This window comes from Fonsecaea multimorphosa (assembly GCF_000836435.1).
Source record: "Fonsecaea multimorphosa CBS 102226 unplaced genomic scaffold supercont1.8, whole genome shotgun sequence".
Taxonomy (NCBI): Eukaryota; Fungi; Ascomycota; class Eurotiomycetes; order Chaetothyriales; family Herpotrichiellaceae; genus Fonsecaea; species Fonsecaea multimorphosa.
The window spans coordinates 863,146-878,385 of NW_015971642.1; the positions used below are offsets into that span (position 1 = coordinate 863,146).

The following is a 15,240-nucleotide window of genomic DNA, read 5'->3' on the forward strand; positions in this document are numbered from 1 at the left end:
TGTCCCTTTCACATCTCATCAATCACACCCGTCTTGCTTCCCTACATCTTCTCCGCCATCTCGCTGGCCACTTTGTCCCCCTCGACTTCCGAGTACGTGGGTGGCGCCGCATCAGCGGGGAGAGACGCATCAATACCCGAGACAGCATCGTCATCCACCCTGCTACCCGTGTCTTCGGGATTCTCCAAACCAAACTTTGTCCCCTTCGAAGAAACAGAGTAAAGGCCTGCCTCTTTCTCGCGATCAGCGCCGGTGTCTCCCACTGCCAGCTCTTCCTGGCCTGCACCGCCCAGACCCGCATTCATCGATCGCTTGAGCGCGCGGTGGCCCGCATAGCCTCGATAAATAACCATCGCGGTGCACGAGAGCCCGCCGGTCGCGATGGCCAAGGGGATCCTGATCGCCGGATGCAGCGTGGGTTCGCCTCGGCTCTTCTGGCACTGATAGCACTGGCACGGACGAGGGGATTGGCGGTGGCAGCGTGAATTGCACGCCCGGCGGTTGGGCTGCTGGCATCGGCTACCATTCTGGTGATGACCGTGGTGGTGACGGCGTGCACAGGTGCCACTGCAGCCCGTCGCGACGGCGCTTGGGTTGACTTGATCGATGGGACCTGTGACCGGGGCTTGGTCCTTCTCGTCGTAGGATGCGTCCATGTTCAAGTTGGCCGTTCTGTAAGCCTGATGGTATCGGTGGTTTCTTCTGGAATGGCACATTTTGGGAGAGAATTGGTAGGTCCTTGTAAAGGCCTTTCTGTAATCTTCGCAAGGGACTGGGATCTTAAGGGAGGATTTATGGAAATGCCTTGCCTGTTGGACAAGCTTGGTTTCAGCGCAGAAAGCAATGTCGGATGGACTGGTGGTCTCGATATCGTTGAGGATGCGATCTTATATAGACATGTTTCCATACTCTCCCACAAAGGCACCAGCGACCCTTGACCTACCCTACCCGCTACATAGCAAACATGAATCCCCCCTCGTCAACGACGTATTTACGTACGGATGAATACGACGCCGACGTCTACCCAAATACGAGACTGAGTTTGACAAGCACTCCAAGAAACCCGTCGCCTATGGGGTCAACATCTCTGACAGCAATTGGTCTGCATCAATGCATACACTTACGTGCGGAATCGATGGCGAAAGGGAAATGGGCAAAACTGTAACTGTTCCCCAGCGAACCTCGCAGCTTGGCTGCTGGTTCTGTGCAAAGGGCGGGTTTTTAATGATGGCTGCCTGCTGCAAAACTTCTGACACCAACGGGAGGGAATCGTATTGTAGGGGTGGAATAATAGGGCATGTGGACGGCCAGAATATCCGATCGGTGGATGAAGGGAGGTTGCTGGGAGATGCGAAGTCTGGGGTGATGGTGGGTTGTGGTGGTTCACGGCCGAAAGCCTCGCGATTGAGTCCCTTTTCGGCTTAAGGCGCGAGAAGGAGGCACCCAGGGGGGTTTGTTAAAGGGGAGTCTGCAAATCCTTTTGAAGACAAGCTTCTTCAACCCATTACTTTTTCTACCGTGACGTTTGCCCTCATACCTGGAACTACCTCGAATATCTTGACTTCCTACATCATCACCTTGCAAAAGCAAAAAGACCGTCTACATCGCCAGATCAGGCTTTGCCTTCGACCATGGGGAACCGCAGCTCCAGGCCTCCTTGGTGTGTATACACGCCCTTGAGATCGCCGACACTGCGTCGGAGAATCCACTCCTCGCTGGTCAACTCCATCTCCTCCTTCTGCGTTTGAGGTTGCTTGTCGATAATCCCGCCCTTGAGGCGGCGCAGGACGACGGCGTCTTCGGGACGGGAGAAAAACACCAGACTGTGGCGATCGATCTTGTCCTGGGGCGGCGACGCCGGGACGACGCGGTGGACGTTGGACCGCAACAGTCCCGCCGTGAACTTGACCAGGGCATCCCCCAAGTTAACCACGGCGGAGCCGGGCACGGGACGCACATAGACCCAATCGCTTGTGTCGGGAAGGCGGATCTGCAGGCCACCCATCCAGTTGAACAGGATGGTCAGGGAGCCAAAGTCGGTGTGCTCGCCCAGCCTGGCTTTCTGCTCGTCGAATTTGCCCGGGGCAGACTTGTTGAACCGCACATGGTCGCCCGACCGCTCTTCGATGCGGTGCAGGTTTGCCAGAGTGCCGATTGGGAGTTCAAGATTCTTCTCCAGGTGCGTGAACATGAGGTCGATGGCGGCGCGGCAGTTGCGGGCGTAATCCCCCAGAAGGGTCCAGTGCTGCTTGATCAGGTCCGGGCAGGGCAACGGCGTGCAGTTGCCGATGAGGTCGTCTTTGCGCATCTAGATGGAGTTGAACAAAACCAAGTCAGCAAAAAGAGGTCACCTCGCATATATATATATATGCATATATTGTATAAAAGGCGGGTGGTTATTGACATTATAATTCTCATTCCGCTGGATCGTCCCATCCTCCGCCTCGCGCGTGCCCAGGATCCGATACCCAAAGAACGGGTCGAGCTTCTCTCTCAAAAACCGCTCCTTCTCCTCGTTTGGTAAGGCGTGGAACTGCTTCTGCACGGCGTGGAGCTCTTCGGCCTGCTGCACAATCTTCTCCCCCAAGGCTGACCCTTCCATGCTCAGGTAGAAGAAGCCGAGATCCTTGGACGCCTGGAAGAAGGTACGCGACTCGTCCTCATCGAAGGCCTCGAGTTTTGTGAGAGAGATGGACACGAGCGGTGCGGTTCGCAGCCCTTCGGCGAAGGGCGGGTATTGGTCGTGCGATGTTTTCAGGACCATGGCTGGGGCCAGTGAATTGGTTGGTGTTAGAATATGATGAATTAGTTGGAGGAAGGTAGGTAAAGATGTATCAAGCACTGCTGGTAATGGTGAGTGAGTGAGTGATTATGACATGATGCCTATATATTTTTGGTTTTCCCCCTCATCCTCCCATCCCGCGTCCCGTATACAACAAGTCACTTCCTGTTTTCCCCCAAATTCTCCCACGATCTACGATTCAGTCGCACGGTCACAACTCCAAACGTGCTTGTCTCCGACCCACCCCGCTTGACTCGTCACTCTCGGCTCACCGGCTTTACATGTCCGCCCACGCCCTACGTACACGCGGTGCTGCCAATGACAAGAAACGAGTTGGAAGCAAACGGCGATGGACACCGTCGGCCACTCTCCGATCAACTCTGTGACTCAAAACTGCCAGCCTCAATATCTCCATCATTTCCCTTTCCCAGAAGCGAGAGTCTTGCTGGTTTAGCCTCAAGCACCGATTAAGCGTTTTTGGGGCGGTGTATCGCGACTCTTCTCCCTTCTCTCGAGACTAATGTCATTTTCTAGGTGGTGCTCATCTTGGATACATTGCTCTTCTATGCTCGTTCCAGGCGCACAGTAGGGAATCAACTTGAGGGACCTGATATGGAGCCGCTTCCATACCAAAAAAAGAGCTTTGAGCGGTCTTGTTGGCCATCTACTCGAAATCATTGCTGGCTTAAATGCTCGGTCTACGGACTAGCTGAATATTTACTTCTTCTGCCACAGACCTAACCGGTAGATAAGTCACTCAGCTCCAGAGATCATGGTATCCTTGTTGTTTGCGTTATGTTGGAAATTTTCAATCGTGCCTTGGGAACCACCTGTTTGCTCTGAAAAGCAGCGAGGTACACAGACAGGGAAACTAAATCCGGGTCAAGGCTCTATACGGGACTGTTGCACACTCGTCGCTGTAGACGGAGTCCTTGCCATGAGGGAATTTAATCATCTCAACGCCCCCACTGTCCTCCTGACCTTGGTTATTCAACTATTTAGCCTGAGATGCGGCATACAGCGAGCCTTGCAAAGCCTAACAAACTCTCTTTCTCTATCTCTCTGGACATGTACGGCTCCCGTCGCGACGGACGGCGTAGCCACGGACGCCGCTGTGACTAGTAGTCACCAGTCACCAGTCAACTGAAACACCGGTCAAAGCAGCCGGGTAAAGACATTTGTCTTTTTCGCAATTGCCTATATATCCCAGCCTATAGGGAAATTTTGGTCGGTTGTCTTCTGCCTTCTCGTATGGAGCTTTCCAAGTATCCAGCCGTGAGAGCCAGTATCGACAAGCATGCCTCCTCCGACCGGCTACTCGGCACGAGGCTGCGGAGACTCCCCAGCAATGCGGGGGAAGGAAACAAGTAGCCTCGCTAGCCAACTAACAACAGACCACGCTCCTGTCCATCACTTCGCTCTCACTCCAGGGGAAGCCAATGAAGCCGCTACGCTCCTAGGTCTCTATGTAGGTTCTGCGTCTTCAGCGTGACCAGTTCTCCAGGCCCTGCTTAAGCCCCCAACGCGCACGGGGTGAGAGATTGGCAAAAGCTTTGCATGCTTGATTCGTCCAGCCGACACCCATGCCCCAAACAAAGCTTAGTGAGCATTCCCATCCTGAGATAACTAGCCAAAGTCAAAAACGCATGTATACCACGAGCAACCCATCTACTGGATATATCTCTTAACGAAACGAGTGATCGTCCCAGCCCAGCGAAGGAGTCTTTACCGAGGGGTTTCTCTCCGTCTTTTGACGAGAGAAAAATCATGCCATCCACAGTACCTGGTGATCGATACACGGACCTTTACACCGTTTCTCGCCGTCCTCAGTCTTCTCCCCCACGGGGAAAAGGTGAACAACGGGGACAGAATGGGGAATTTTGGGGAGGTGGAGGGTCGCGAACCAGCAGTTCGGTACAGAGTGATGGTGTTTTGAGCAATTGGATTCCTCTCGGCTTGCATGACTATGGTTGATATCGAGCTAACTATACCTCATGTCCACATTGTCCAGGGTCCTGACTCAGGAAATTTATCCAGAAAGATGTTGGAGATATAGCGTTGGCGACGGATCCTGCTTTCTACATAAGCTGGCAGGTTTGTCTGCTTGTCGCGAGCTGTCTCGTCTCGTTCAGTCCTTGCTTTTCCCCCTTCACCAGCTCGGTGTTTCTATCTCTCTGCCTTCTCGTGCCATTCACCCCAGTCACAATGGACTCTGCGGTACACACCACCCTCACGGTGTCGGAGGTGCTCGCACTAGAAGATAAGAAAGGCCTCGGCTTGACGCCGGCGCTGATCAGACTCTACCTCGTGCTGGCCCCAGCCACTCTGGTTGTCTGCGCCACAAACGGCTTTGATGGCTCTGTCCTCAACGCTCTCCAAGGCATCGACGAGTGGAAGAACCAGTTCGGGAACCCCAAAGGTGCATTGCTCGGGATCACGAGCGCAGCATACGCCCTTGGTGCCATAGGATCGACACCGTTCTCCGCCATTGTATCTGACCGCTTCGGTCGGCGATGGTCCATCTTCATTGGCAGCCTCATCATGATGCTTGGTGTCGTCCTGCAGTGTGTCAGCAAGAGTATCGGGTTGTTCATCGGCGGCCGCGTCGTCATCGGGTTCGGCATCAGTCTTGCCCTGGCTGCAGCGCCGATTCTCCTCGCAGAGTTGGCCCACCCGCGACACCGCGTTTTCTTCTCCGCCATGTACAATTGCAGCTTCGCCCTCGGCTCCGTACTCGCAGCATGGGTCGGCTACGGCAGCGTCCACATCAACAGCTCTTGGGCCTGGCGCCTTCCCACGCTCTTCCAGGCGTGTCCGGCACTTATACAGACGAGCGCGATCTGGTTCCTGGACGAGTCGCCTCGTTGGCTGTGCTACAAGGACCGCGGCGACGAGGCCTTTGCAATCCTGGTCAAGCACCATGGTGGAGGCGATCCGAATCACCCACTGCCAATCGCCGAGTACCACGAGATGTGGGAAGCCTTGCAGCAAGAGAAGCAGACCAAGCACAGGGGACTTCGCTTGTTCCTGCAGACGCCGCAGAACCGGAAGCGGCTCATGATCCTGATATCCCTCGCCGTCTTCGGACAGTGGAGCGGCACCGGACTTATCTCCTACTATCTTCCCAAGATCCTGGAAAGTATTGGCATTACCGGGCAGCAGGAACAGACGCGACTCAACGGCATCGTCACCACCGTCAGCTACGTCACCTCCTTTTTCGCCGTCATTTTCGCCACAAAGGTGCCCCGTCGGGTCCTGTTCGTCGGCGGCGGAACCTTCATGTGGCTGTCGCTCGTTGGCTTCGCGACCTCGGTGGCCGTCTATAATCAGCACAAATCGCCAAGTGCAGGCCGCAGCTCTCTGGGCTTCATCTTCATCTTCAATACGGGCTACAATTTCTGCCTCATCCCGACCCTTTACCTGTATTCGACCGAGATTCTGCCCTACCGTCTGCGCGCAATGGGCCTCAGTATCTCCGTCTTCAGCACCAAGGCGTCTCTTTTCTTCAACCAGTTCGTCAACCCGATCGGGCTGGCCTCGATTGGCTGGAAGTACTACTTTGTCTATGTGGGGTGGGTGGCTGTCGAAGTCCTGATCATGTTCCTCTTCTACCCCGAGACAAAGGGCCATTCACTCGAGACCATGCCAGAAGTCTTTGGAGAGCACGTCTTGGACAAGAAGGACGTGACGAATGATGATGATGATGTCCAAGTTGTCGAGTTGGGTGGCAGCCCCAAGGGAGTGGATCGAACCAAGGGCTATGCTGAGCACGTCCAGGATGTCGGTGTCTAGGTCGGACGAGCTTTGGCACGGGCGGGATTTGAGAAAGTCCGGGACTTAGACCACCCGTGGAGGGAGGGATTCGGCTGCCGATGTCCTCAGTTGCAGCGATCAATCAGCAAATGCTCAAGTCGGAAATCGGGGGAGGGAGATTTGAGGACGCAAGGTCAGCCAAGTGATTCTGTGGTTGTGCCGGAGGAGCTGGACACTTTAGGCCACGGCCAGTTTGACGTCGAAGCTGATACATGTCATATTCTCCCTCGTATTTCACACTTTCCTGGAAATTCATGAACGTGAATTTGATTTCCAACGTATTCCTACTACCACTATTCCACGAAATGCCACACGTTCATCCATATTTCGCAGTCAGGGACTCTGCAAAATGCAGTATTCGGGGCTGAAATCCATTTCCACTACGCAGATTTCGAACTCGACCAGATCCAGGCCAAATGAGGCTGTGCAAGCCGAGACCTTAGCGAGGGTCTGGACAACACCAAACTGAGCATGACACTAAAGATATGTCTGTCGATGCCCCAACCGTGGGGTTATTGCCTGCAGATTTTGGGGGAATGAGCCAGGACTATGGGCAGGGGCGATAACAAGGTCAGAACGAGAGATGGAGCAAGGATTTTAGCCCCCATGATGAGACTTTCTGTTGCGATCGGGGACTGTCAACGAGACCAGGGCGAGGCTGTCAAAAGCACTAGATTTTCCCCATACAACGCGGTCGACTGGTATGTCGCCCCCAAAGCATGAAAAGGTCGCTGAAATGACGCGGCCAATTCGGAATGATGCGACTCTGCTTCTCCCCGCAACATCCAAACCTCACCAGCTCCGACTCGATCAGACTTCTCGAGCTTCTTTGCTCCTCTGGTTGACCTCTTTGATAGCGGCAACTGCTCCCAGAGCCTCTGTGACCAGGTGGATGACATGATGCCGCCTGTCGCCCAAGAGCTCTTTCCCCAAGCTGTACGCCCCTACAGCCTCCTCCAGGAGCCGCCTGGTGTGTCCTGGCGACTCCGAGTACTCGTGGCGATGTTCATGATCTGAGTACCGGCGGGGCCGGGGCTCATGGCGGCGGTGGTGATGTTCTTCATCTTCACTGCTGTCGTACTCGTCCTCTTCGCGTTTCCGTTTCTGCTTCTGGAGAAGCTGGAATGCTCCAACCGCGACGGCGGCCCCGACTGCAGCCTTCATATAGTGGTCGCTGGCATCCTTGTAGTCATCTGAGATTGCTTTACCGAGTTCGTTGGCAGCATAAACACCAGAGGCGGCCATGGCGGCCACCTCGGCGTTTGTCTTCAAGGAGTGGAGCCCGTTGTTGTTTGGTTCCGGCATTTCTAGGGTTTTTCTTGGTTCGGTTGCGAATATGATGTTATTAGGGAGAATAGGGCTTCCACCACGGCACGAAAGCAGGAAAACCCACAAGCTCTTATACCTGTGGGGTCTGAGGTGTTGAAAGTTTCCGGTCCGTCGACCATCAGGTGCTCTGGGACCAGCCCGCTGGTTCGCCCCGTCCCACGGGGAAAGGCTGATCTTGGTCTTTATGATTGTCAGGTTGTTCCTTCGTATTGGACCGCTTGGCAAACTGACAATGGTGAGTTGCTGCTGGGCTGTTCGGGGGTGTCTTTACCAAGCAAGAGTATGAAACCAGGCCGGACGAACAAATGCGGCCGGATTTTGTCGAGTGATGCCACCTTTAGCACCCCAAGGAGTGTGGAAGTCGAGTCAACCGATCCGTATCACGAAAGAATTCGTATGTTTACGTTCTGAGAAAGCATTCGAGACAAGGTTGATCAACTTCGTTGGTCAAGACCACACCGGTCGACAGTCATACTATTGTTGCATCAATAAAACGAGGCGCAAACAGTGTCACACAAGTCAATTTCGACCATCTCTAAAGACAATACTTTTCTTGTGAAGTCTGGACTGCCCCAGGAGAGCTGCCCGACAGCAACGTCACCATTCTGCTCATGATTTTCCATTATCGGAAAGACGCTCTCTTTTTTGGTATCTCGTTAATGAGCTGGAGAATATCTCCAGACTCGCTGCCCTGGTAGGCAGATCCCCAGAATAAACTAGCTCACGCGATCATCAACCGGATGGGTATCTTTGAGGCTCTTTTTCGCTCACACCACTCCACGAGGTCCAATAACGAATGCTCTGGAACTGTCATCATTCCAAATCGTCTTACCATGAAATTTAGACAGGAAATCGTTGCACAACGCAAAGTGGAGTGACCCGTAAGTCCATGCCACGTGACCGTGTGAGTACAATACACTTCTCTGCCATCTGCCTCGCCTCGCCTCGCCTCGCTTCGCCGTCGCATACTCATGTGACGGTGTACAGGAGACTAGAAATGCTGGAAGATTATACATAAGCGATATGTAAGAACACTCCAAAAAGAAGCCAAGGAAGACGAATGTGCCTAGTTACCACCAAACCACTCTATACAAAAGCACAGGCACGCAAAATGTCCCCGTTGAACCTCAACACAGTCCTGAAACCACCGCATGTTACATTCGACTCGCACGGGCCATATCACCGCTCGTCTGTACGCTCCGTGCTGGACTTCCTGGGCTCGGGGGAGCTAGATTCGGTTTTTGACCAGAAACACCACCGCCGCCGACACAGCCAGGGGCAATCGGTGTATGAGGAGGACGTCATCTTCCCGAACTTCACCGTCAGGGAGACCGCCGAGGCGTACTTCTTGGAAGGCGATTTCCCGGGCATCCGCAATCCGAACGACATCAGGATCGAGAGGCTGGGCTCCCACGGCCTGCATATCGAGGCACAGGCGCCGGAACTAGACCTGTACCACGAATGGGGCGACATCTTCGGGGTCCGGCCTAGGAGGGAGGTGCGATTTGAAAGCGGTGCCGAGCAAGGAACGACGACGGAAGGTTCTCCCAACCGGGAGCATGAACACGGACACAAACACGACCACGCCGAAGCCAACGAAGGCGAAAAACCGCACGGCGACAAGGAGGGCAAAGGCGCCGCGAGACCCAACAAGGCGCGTCGGAGGGAATCCTCCTCCCATGCCGAGGACGACGAGCCCACGACGACAACGACGCTGCTCTCGGAACGGCACGCGGGCCGGCTCCTGCGGTCCTTCACCTTCCCGCAGACAGTAGACCTGGACGGGATGAAGGCGCGGCTCAAGGACGGAGTGCTGCGGATCGCGCTGCCCAAGGCGTCGGTCCATGAGAGGCGGTCGAGCTATAAGATTGAATACGGTGGGTGAGGTGCTGTACATACTGGCTTCATAGCTACGTACCGAAGTGCTTGACAGAAAGGAGCTGGATTTGGGAATGGGGAAGTCTTCTTACTTTTCTTGATCCAGCAGATCCGGTCCATCCTGCCACTTCTCCAACATCACCAATGACCTTCACTAGCTTCGCGTTGCTATGCAAATGCCACATCCCTTCTCACCACTGGGCTTACCAGGAAACCCGCGCTACGGCGAGAGTGAGACATAACGTGTGTATTGTTTTTTAGGAACCTATTTACCCATCCTGACTTGGACCTCCGCCAAAGCATCTTCCTCCCTCTACGGGCCTCCTCACACAGAAAAACGAGCTCCAATACAGCCATTGCACTAACGTATCCCAGACCTAACTGCGAGCCTGTTCAAGCAAATACTTCGCCTGCCGCCCATACTCGGCCACAGCGAGCAACGCAATGGCCGGACCAACACTGATCCTCGCGACACCCATATCCGCCAGCTCCGAGACCGTCAACCCACCAGTCCACTTCAGGGAGACATTCAAGCGGCCGTCAAAGGCCTCGACCAGCCTCGCAACCTCTGCACGGCTGACACCGCGCTTCCCCCCCCCCCCCCCCAGACAAACACCGTCGTGGCCCCGGCGGCCAAATACCGTTGGCCTCGCTCAATCACCTCGTCGATCCCGCCGCCGCCGTGCACCAGCGCGTCACATCTCGCGTTGACCACAAAGTCCCGCAACCCCTGCGCCATGCCGACCGCGACGGCAGCCTTCACACGCTCCGCCGCCTCGTCCGCCGAATAGAACCGGTCGTTGCTCCTGTCGTAGTCTTCGAGGTTGACGCCCACGGCCCCGGCGTCGACGATGGCCCGACGCACCGCCTCCTCGAGCCTGTCGCCGTACCCGTCCTGCAGGTCCACGGTGAGGGGCTTGTGGTGCTCCGCGGCCACCTTGCCGATCAGTCTCGCGGCAGCGAGGTTCTGGTCCAGTGTCAGATTGTCGTCGCTCGTGCCAGCAGCGAGGGCCACAGCGTACGATGCAGTCGCGACGGCGTGGCAGGTGGGCAGCGGCGCCACGGCTTGGGCTGAGAGGACGTCATATACGTTGGCGAGCACGAGTGGGTGGCCGGGGCGGTGGAGGGCGCGGAAGGTCTGGGCCCGTTCAGCGAGGGTCTTGGAGGCCATTTTTGCTTTCTTTCTCTTTCCTTTCCCCCTTTTCTTTGCTGGTGAAATGAACAAGATGTCTCCGATACGAGTAGATATGTTTTTTTCTTTTCTCCCTCTCTCTTTTTGATTCCAGAACCCTCCGCCTGTCTGACTATCTTGATATCTGATCCGTCTACCTCTTTATGTGTCAGTCAGTCCTTGTGTTGAATACGCACATAGCAAGCCCCGGTTGACAATATGGAGTATTTATCCTTTGTAAGAAACAGCCTCGCACTCTTTCGATAGAGTACGATTACAAACCCCAATTTGGCTGATGTTATTCAACATATTTTCCAAGAGACAGTCATTCGCATGAAGACCGATTACAAACTCCAATTAGTCAACAGTATAGAATATCTGGATTCTATTGCCTAGTTACCAACGAGAAAAAGCATGCGGCTTGGGTACTAGATACGCTTCACTGAATCAGCACTACTACCATGCCAGCAATATGCCAAGCGTATACCAGTCGGGGTTTGCCAGCAAGCGTACTCTAAAAGCAGCAGAGAACCTGGTAAAGAGTGTAGGACCCGAAGTGCCTGAAGCCTTAAAGTGAAACGAGACAACTCTTGGTCTCGCGCCCTTTGCCGATTCACACAAACCTCGTTTCCGCATTCGGCAGGATCTTGAACTCTCAGAAGGACGTAGGACCGTAGGTTGGCGAAATCCACCGTAATCCATACGAGGCCCTCCCTAGCCTAGATTGTATTATGGCGTATGAGATACTTTAGTAATGCTATGGCTAGTGAGGCTCCACCTCCGCCTTTGTCTCCACCAGGTAGTGCACTCACAGTAAGCCATTCACCCATCACCTTTGCGTTTGCGGCCGATGCAACCAGCATAAGCCAGGCAGGCGAACGAATTCAATTCAGCGCGGGCTGATTCATGTAGCACTGCCGCATGTACGTGTCGTGCGGGCGTGCAGGCGTACAACGACCGCTGCTTAGTAGAACTCTGGTTGAGCTGTCGGGCTACGGAGCCTGGAGGGTTTCCCGTGGAGGCTGTTCGTGGAACTCGTTCCGCAATCCTCGGCCATTTTGCAAGACGCGACTGAGAATCAGCCCCTGAATCGAGTGTTGGGTGATCGTGCGAAGGAAAATGACTCTTGGTGGGAGAGGAGCTCCACAGAGCAGCGAGACAGATTCTCACCAAGCTGGGTGCTGAAATTTCATCGAGTAACATCATGAAGAGGAAGCAAAAGAGCTTGAAGTCCATGTCTCGGACTGCTTCCGGGATATTTGGCGAGAATTGGCCAAAGACGTCGTTTCTGACGCGCTGTCATTCTTGCTTGCTAGGCGAGAAGTCCAATGTCCGTCTGCAGCTTCGGTGTTTCCCTTGCCTTTAGCTCGCTGCTTTCCTCCAGCAGACACCTATCGGGACAGGACAGCTCGTTGAAGCCGTCAACTTCTTCATTTCCGCTATTAGCGTCCTTGTGAGACGTGGAATCATCTTCATCATCGTTGCTTCTCAGGTCTGATCCATCTTCACTGTCTCCCCAGCCTCGTTCATCGATCCGCGACTGATCTAGATCTTCAGTACTTTGCAGACCATCCTCCGTGTCATTACCGGGCCAGCCTCCTGGCGCGGGATAGATGCGCCGCTGAAAGTAGTAGTTGGCCTCAATGCGAAAATAACGAGGATCGTGTACCTCGCCGGCGTGAGCGTTGTCCTGAAATGACAAGCGCCGTACCAATCGTGGTCCAGGAAATGTTCGGGAAACTCTGCTGTTGTTTGTGGCCAGACACGGCACACAATGAAGTCCGCTGCTCCACGTTGGCATTCTGCGGCGAAGTAGCTGCGAATATCCACCTTTGCCCTTCCCAGTATTTCCAACCACAATTTCAAGCCGCTGGTCACAATTTGGGCTGCGAGCTGAGGCTGCCACACGTGGTATCTGAACAAATGATACTCAAGACTCATATGAGCAGCGTGCATGAGCGGTGTGGGTTTGCGCAGAGTTCCTGCGAACCCGATCGCACCTGCGTGTACCAGTTGATCCAGCATTGGCACAAGGAAACTCAGATATTCATCATCAACATAGGGTAGACGAGAAAGGAGATAGTGTAAGAGAGTCCAGTTCCATGAATCGTAAATCTTCGCCAAGTTTGATGGATCACTGACTCGCCAGAAAATTGTGGAGATCCTGCGAACGTTGAAGTTCCTGACGAGACACTGCATCAAGGCCATAGACACATAGAAATGATCCAATTCCCAGCCTACAAGATTGACTCTCTCAGGCGCTGTCAGCCAAACAAAGTCTTCGGGCGTACCATAGAACAGAGTACCGGGCATCAGACTGGTGGCATCATCCATGGAATTCGGGTGGCGAGAGGGCGGTGACCAGCCGGAGTCAATGCAGCTTCTTCCATGCTCGACGAGGACACGGGCAGTATTTGAGCTCACCGTGATTGGGGGGTCGTACCAAAAGTCGAAATTCGAGAGTGCCTCCCAATGGGCTTGCCATGGATCTACATGCATCGAGAGAGCAGACACCGAAGTTTGTGAAATCCCAAGTCCGCTCAGCGCAAAATGCAGAGCAGTTCTAGGGGAAGAATTAGCCCAATCAAGCGAACCAGAAGGGGTCATACAATTGAACAGTGGTGTTTCCGTAGGCCTTAAGCATAGTCGCGGCCACATCAGCGCCTGCATCAAGAAGAACACGGCATACATCGGCATGCCTGTAGTACGCGGCGACCTGTAAATAAAATGCTAGTTAGTAGATGCGAGATGTTAAATGTGCCTCTATATTCAGTTCGGCGTTACAAAATACTTCCGAAATGAATTTATACTTGACGCACCATTAGTGGAGTCACACCCTCATAAGTAATGTCTGATGCTGAAGATTTTCCATCAGCAATAGATCTCCCAACGCCGATCGCGCCTCCTGCAGCACAAAGGTGAAATATCTCTGCATCAGGTGGAACAAGGCGATCGATTTGTAGCGTCAACTGGATCCTTGGGGGACGACTGTCGAGCATGAAAGCCACTGCGTTATTAAAGATCCAAGACGTGAGTGAAATAGACCATTGAAGACCGTTCTGGGGCGCACTGTCGTCGGCCTCAGCTCGTTGCGGAGAGTGCTTGCTTCTGACGTATACGTTTGCGATCCCGATATTGTACTTCGCAAACCAGGAGCTTGACCTGGTAAGTCTTGAGTTGTTAGCACGCGGCCCAAGAATGGCCGATTTCGCGGGGAGCTCGGTAGTTTCTGAGGGGTGTTTTTCTACCGGCTCTTTGAATATGATGCTGCTGTCGGGAAGGCAGGGTTTCGAACGTGAGTCCGTCAAAATAGCAAGGACGAGGGTCGACTTGGCCCTCTCGAGTTCAGTCTGGAGCCGCACAAATCGCTTCCGTTTGAAAGCCGCCTCGACCTTGGCCCAATTTATCAGTCGCCTCGAGCTTGAAGCCTGTATCTGGGTTTCGAGTTCATGTGCAATGTCGCGCAGAACCTTGAGGACTTTCAAGCACTGGCCCGAGGCTTGCTTCTGCACAAGAGTCGGGCCCAGACCAGAATTGTTGGCCGATCCAGAGACATTGAGATACTCTGTGAGAACGGTACGTAAGAGGTCGACTTCGTCAAGAATCTCGCGGACTTCCACAGGAGCGTCGCGTATGTCAGCACGCAGTTCGTGAAGCTTCTGAGCAACCTCAAACAGCTGCAGCGCAAGGCTAGCGAGGCCGGCACCACTGGCTACCACGCCTAGAACAGCCTCAGCCATGTATCTGGAGATGACAGAGTGACTGACTCTGCGAAGAATGAAGAAAAGTAGTGAGGAAAATTGGCCGCTTGGAAGGCCCCAGAGGAACGGTGCTCAGCAGATTCCGGAAAGCATGCGAGGCATCATCGATGCCCTGCTTTTGGACCAGTGATGGAATGAGCCAAAGTAATCCTCACGCAAAAGGGACAGATTTCAAGTGAAAAGGCGGAGGGTAAAGGCAGGATCATGAGGAAAATCACGTTTATTCGAGAAGGTGGTCGTCGAGGGCAGTGTTGGGCCGCCCACTGAGGCTGGTGAGGCTGAGCCTGCAGGGGCCGACAGGTTACCCCGGAGCTTGACGCCATGCAGATTCGGGCCAGGCCATCGTCCATACTGAGCGCCTTTCCTATTAAGAATCAGCCTGATAGGCGCACGGGGCGCTTCGTGTCTACAGGGGAAATGGGCACAAGGATGCATTACGCGACCCCTGAGCCTGCTTGGAGATCGTGTGGCCTTGTGGGATTCGTGAGACGAGGCTGGTATTATGA

General features: G+C 54.2%; 7 protein-coding genes across 7 annotated transcripts; 2 read left to right on the forward strand and 5 right to left on the reverse strand.

Moving 5' to 3' along the window:
* Positions 1-41: 41 nt before the first annotated feature.
* Z520_05028 (uncharacterized protein) lies at positions 42-656 on the reverse strand (the record flags this gene model as incomplete). The annotated part of the gene is made up of 1 exon (XM_016775532.1): positions 42-656. The coding sequence occupies one exon, from the start codon at positions 654-656 to the stop codon at positions 42-44; it is 615 nt and encodes a 204-aa protein (XP_016633575.1).
* Positions 657-1,612: 956 nt separating this feature from the next.
* Positions 1,613-2,764, reverse strand: Z520_05029 (uncharacterized protein; the record flags this gene model as incomplete). Its single annotated transcript, XM_016775533.1, has 2 exons — positions 1,613-2,308; positions 2,405-2,764. The coding sequence occupies 2 exons, from the start codon at positions 2,762-2,764 to the stop codon at positions 1,613-1,615; spliced, it is 1,056 nt and encodes a 351-aa protein (XP_016633576.1).
* A 2,223-nt stretch (positions 2,765-4,987) lies between these two features.
* On the forward strand, positions 4,988-6,574 carry Z520_05030 (uncharacterized protein; the record flags this gene model as incomplete). The annotated part of the gene is made up of 1 exon (XM_016775534.1): positions 4,988-6,574. One exon carries the CDS (start codon positions 4,988-4,990, stop codon positions 6,572-6,574), a length of 1,587 nt encoding a protein of 528 aa, XP_016633577.1.
* Positions 6,575-7,405: 831 nt separating this feature from the next.
* On the reverse strand, positions 7,406-7,900 carry Z520_05031 (uncharacterized protein; the record flags this gene model as incomplete). The annotated part of the gene is made up of 1 exon (XM_016775535.1): positions 7,406-7,900. The coding sequence occupies one exon, from the start codon at positions 7,898-7,900 to the stop codon at positions 7,406-7,408; it is 495 nt and encodes a 164-aa protein (XP_016633578.1).
* Positions 7,901-9,035: 1,135 nt separating this feature from the next.
* Z520_05032 (uncharacterized protein) lies at positions 9,036-9,809 on the forward strand (the record flags this gene model as incomplete). The annotated part of the gene is made up of 1 exon (XM_016775536.1): positions 9,036-9,809. One exon carries the CDS (start codon positions 9,036-9,038, stop codon positions 9,807-9,809), a length of 774 nt encoding a protein of 257 aa, XP_016633579.1.
* A 370-nt stretch (positions 9,810-10,179) lies between these two features.
* Positions 10,180-10,973, reverse strand: Z520_05033 (uncharacterized protein; the record flags this gene model as incomplete). Its single annotated transcript, XM_016775537.1, has 2 exons — positions 10,180-10,360; positions 10,417-10,973. The coding sequence occupies 2 exons, from the start codon at positions 10,971-10,973 to the stop codon at positions 10,180-10,182; spliced, it is 738 nt and encodes a 245-aa protein (XP_016633580.1).
* Positions 10,974-12,285: 1,312 nt separating this feature from the next.
* Z520_05034 (uncharacterized protein) lies at positions 12,286-14,713 on the reverse strand (the record flags this gene model as incomplete). Its single annotated transcript, XM_016775538.1, has 4 exons — positions 12,286-12,663; positions 12,747-13,536; positions 13,583-13,689; positions 13,793-14,713. The coding sequence occupies 4 exons, from the start codon at positions 14,711-14,713 to the stop codon at positions 12,286-12,288; spliced, it is 2,196 nt and encodes a 731-aa protein (XP_016633581.1).
* Between the last annotated feature and the right edge of the window lie 527 nt (positions 14,714-15,240).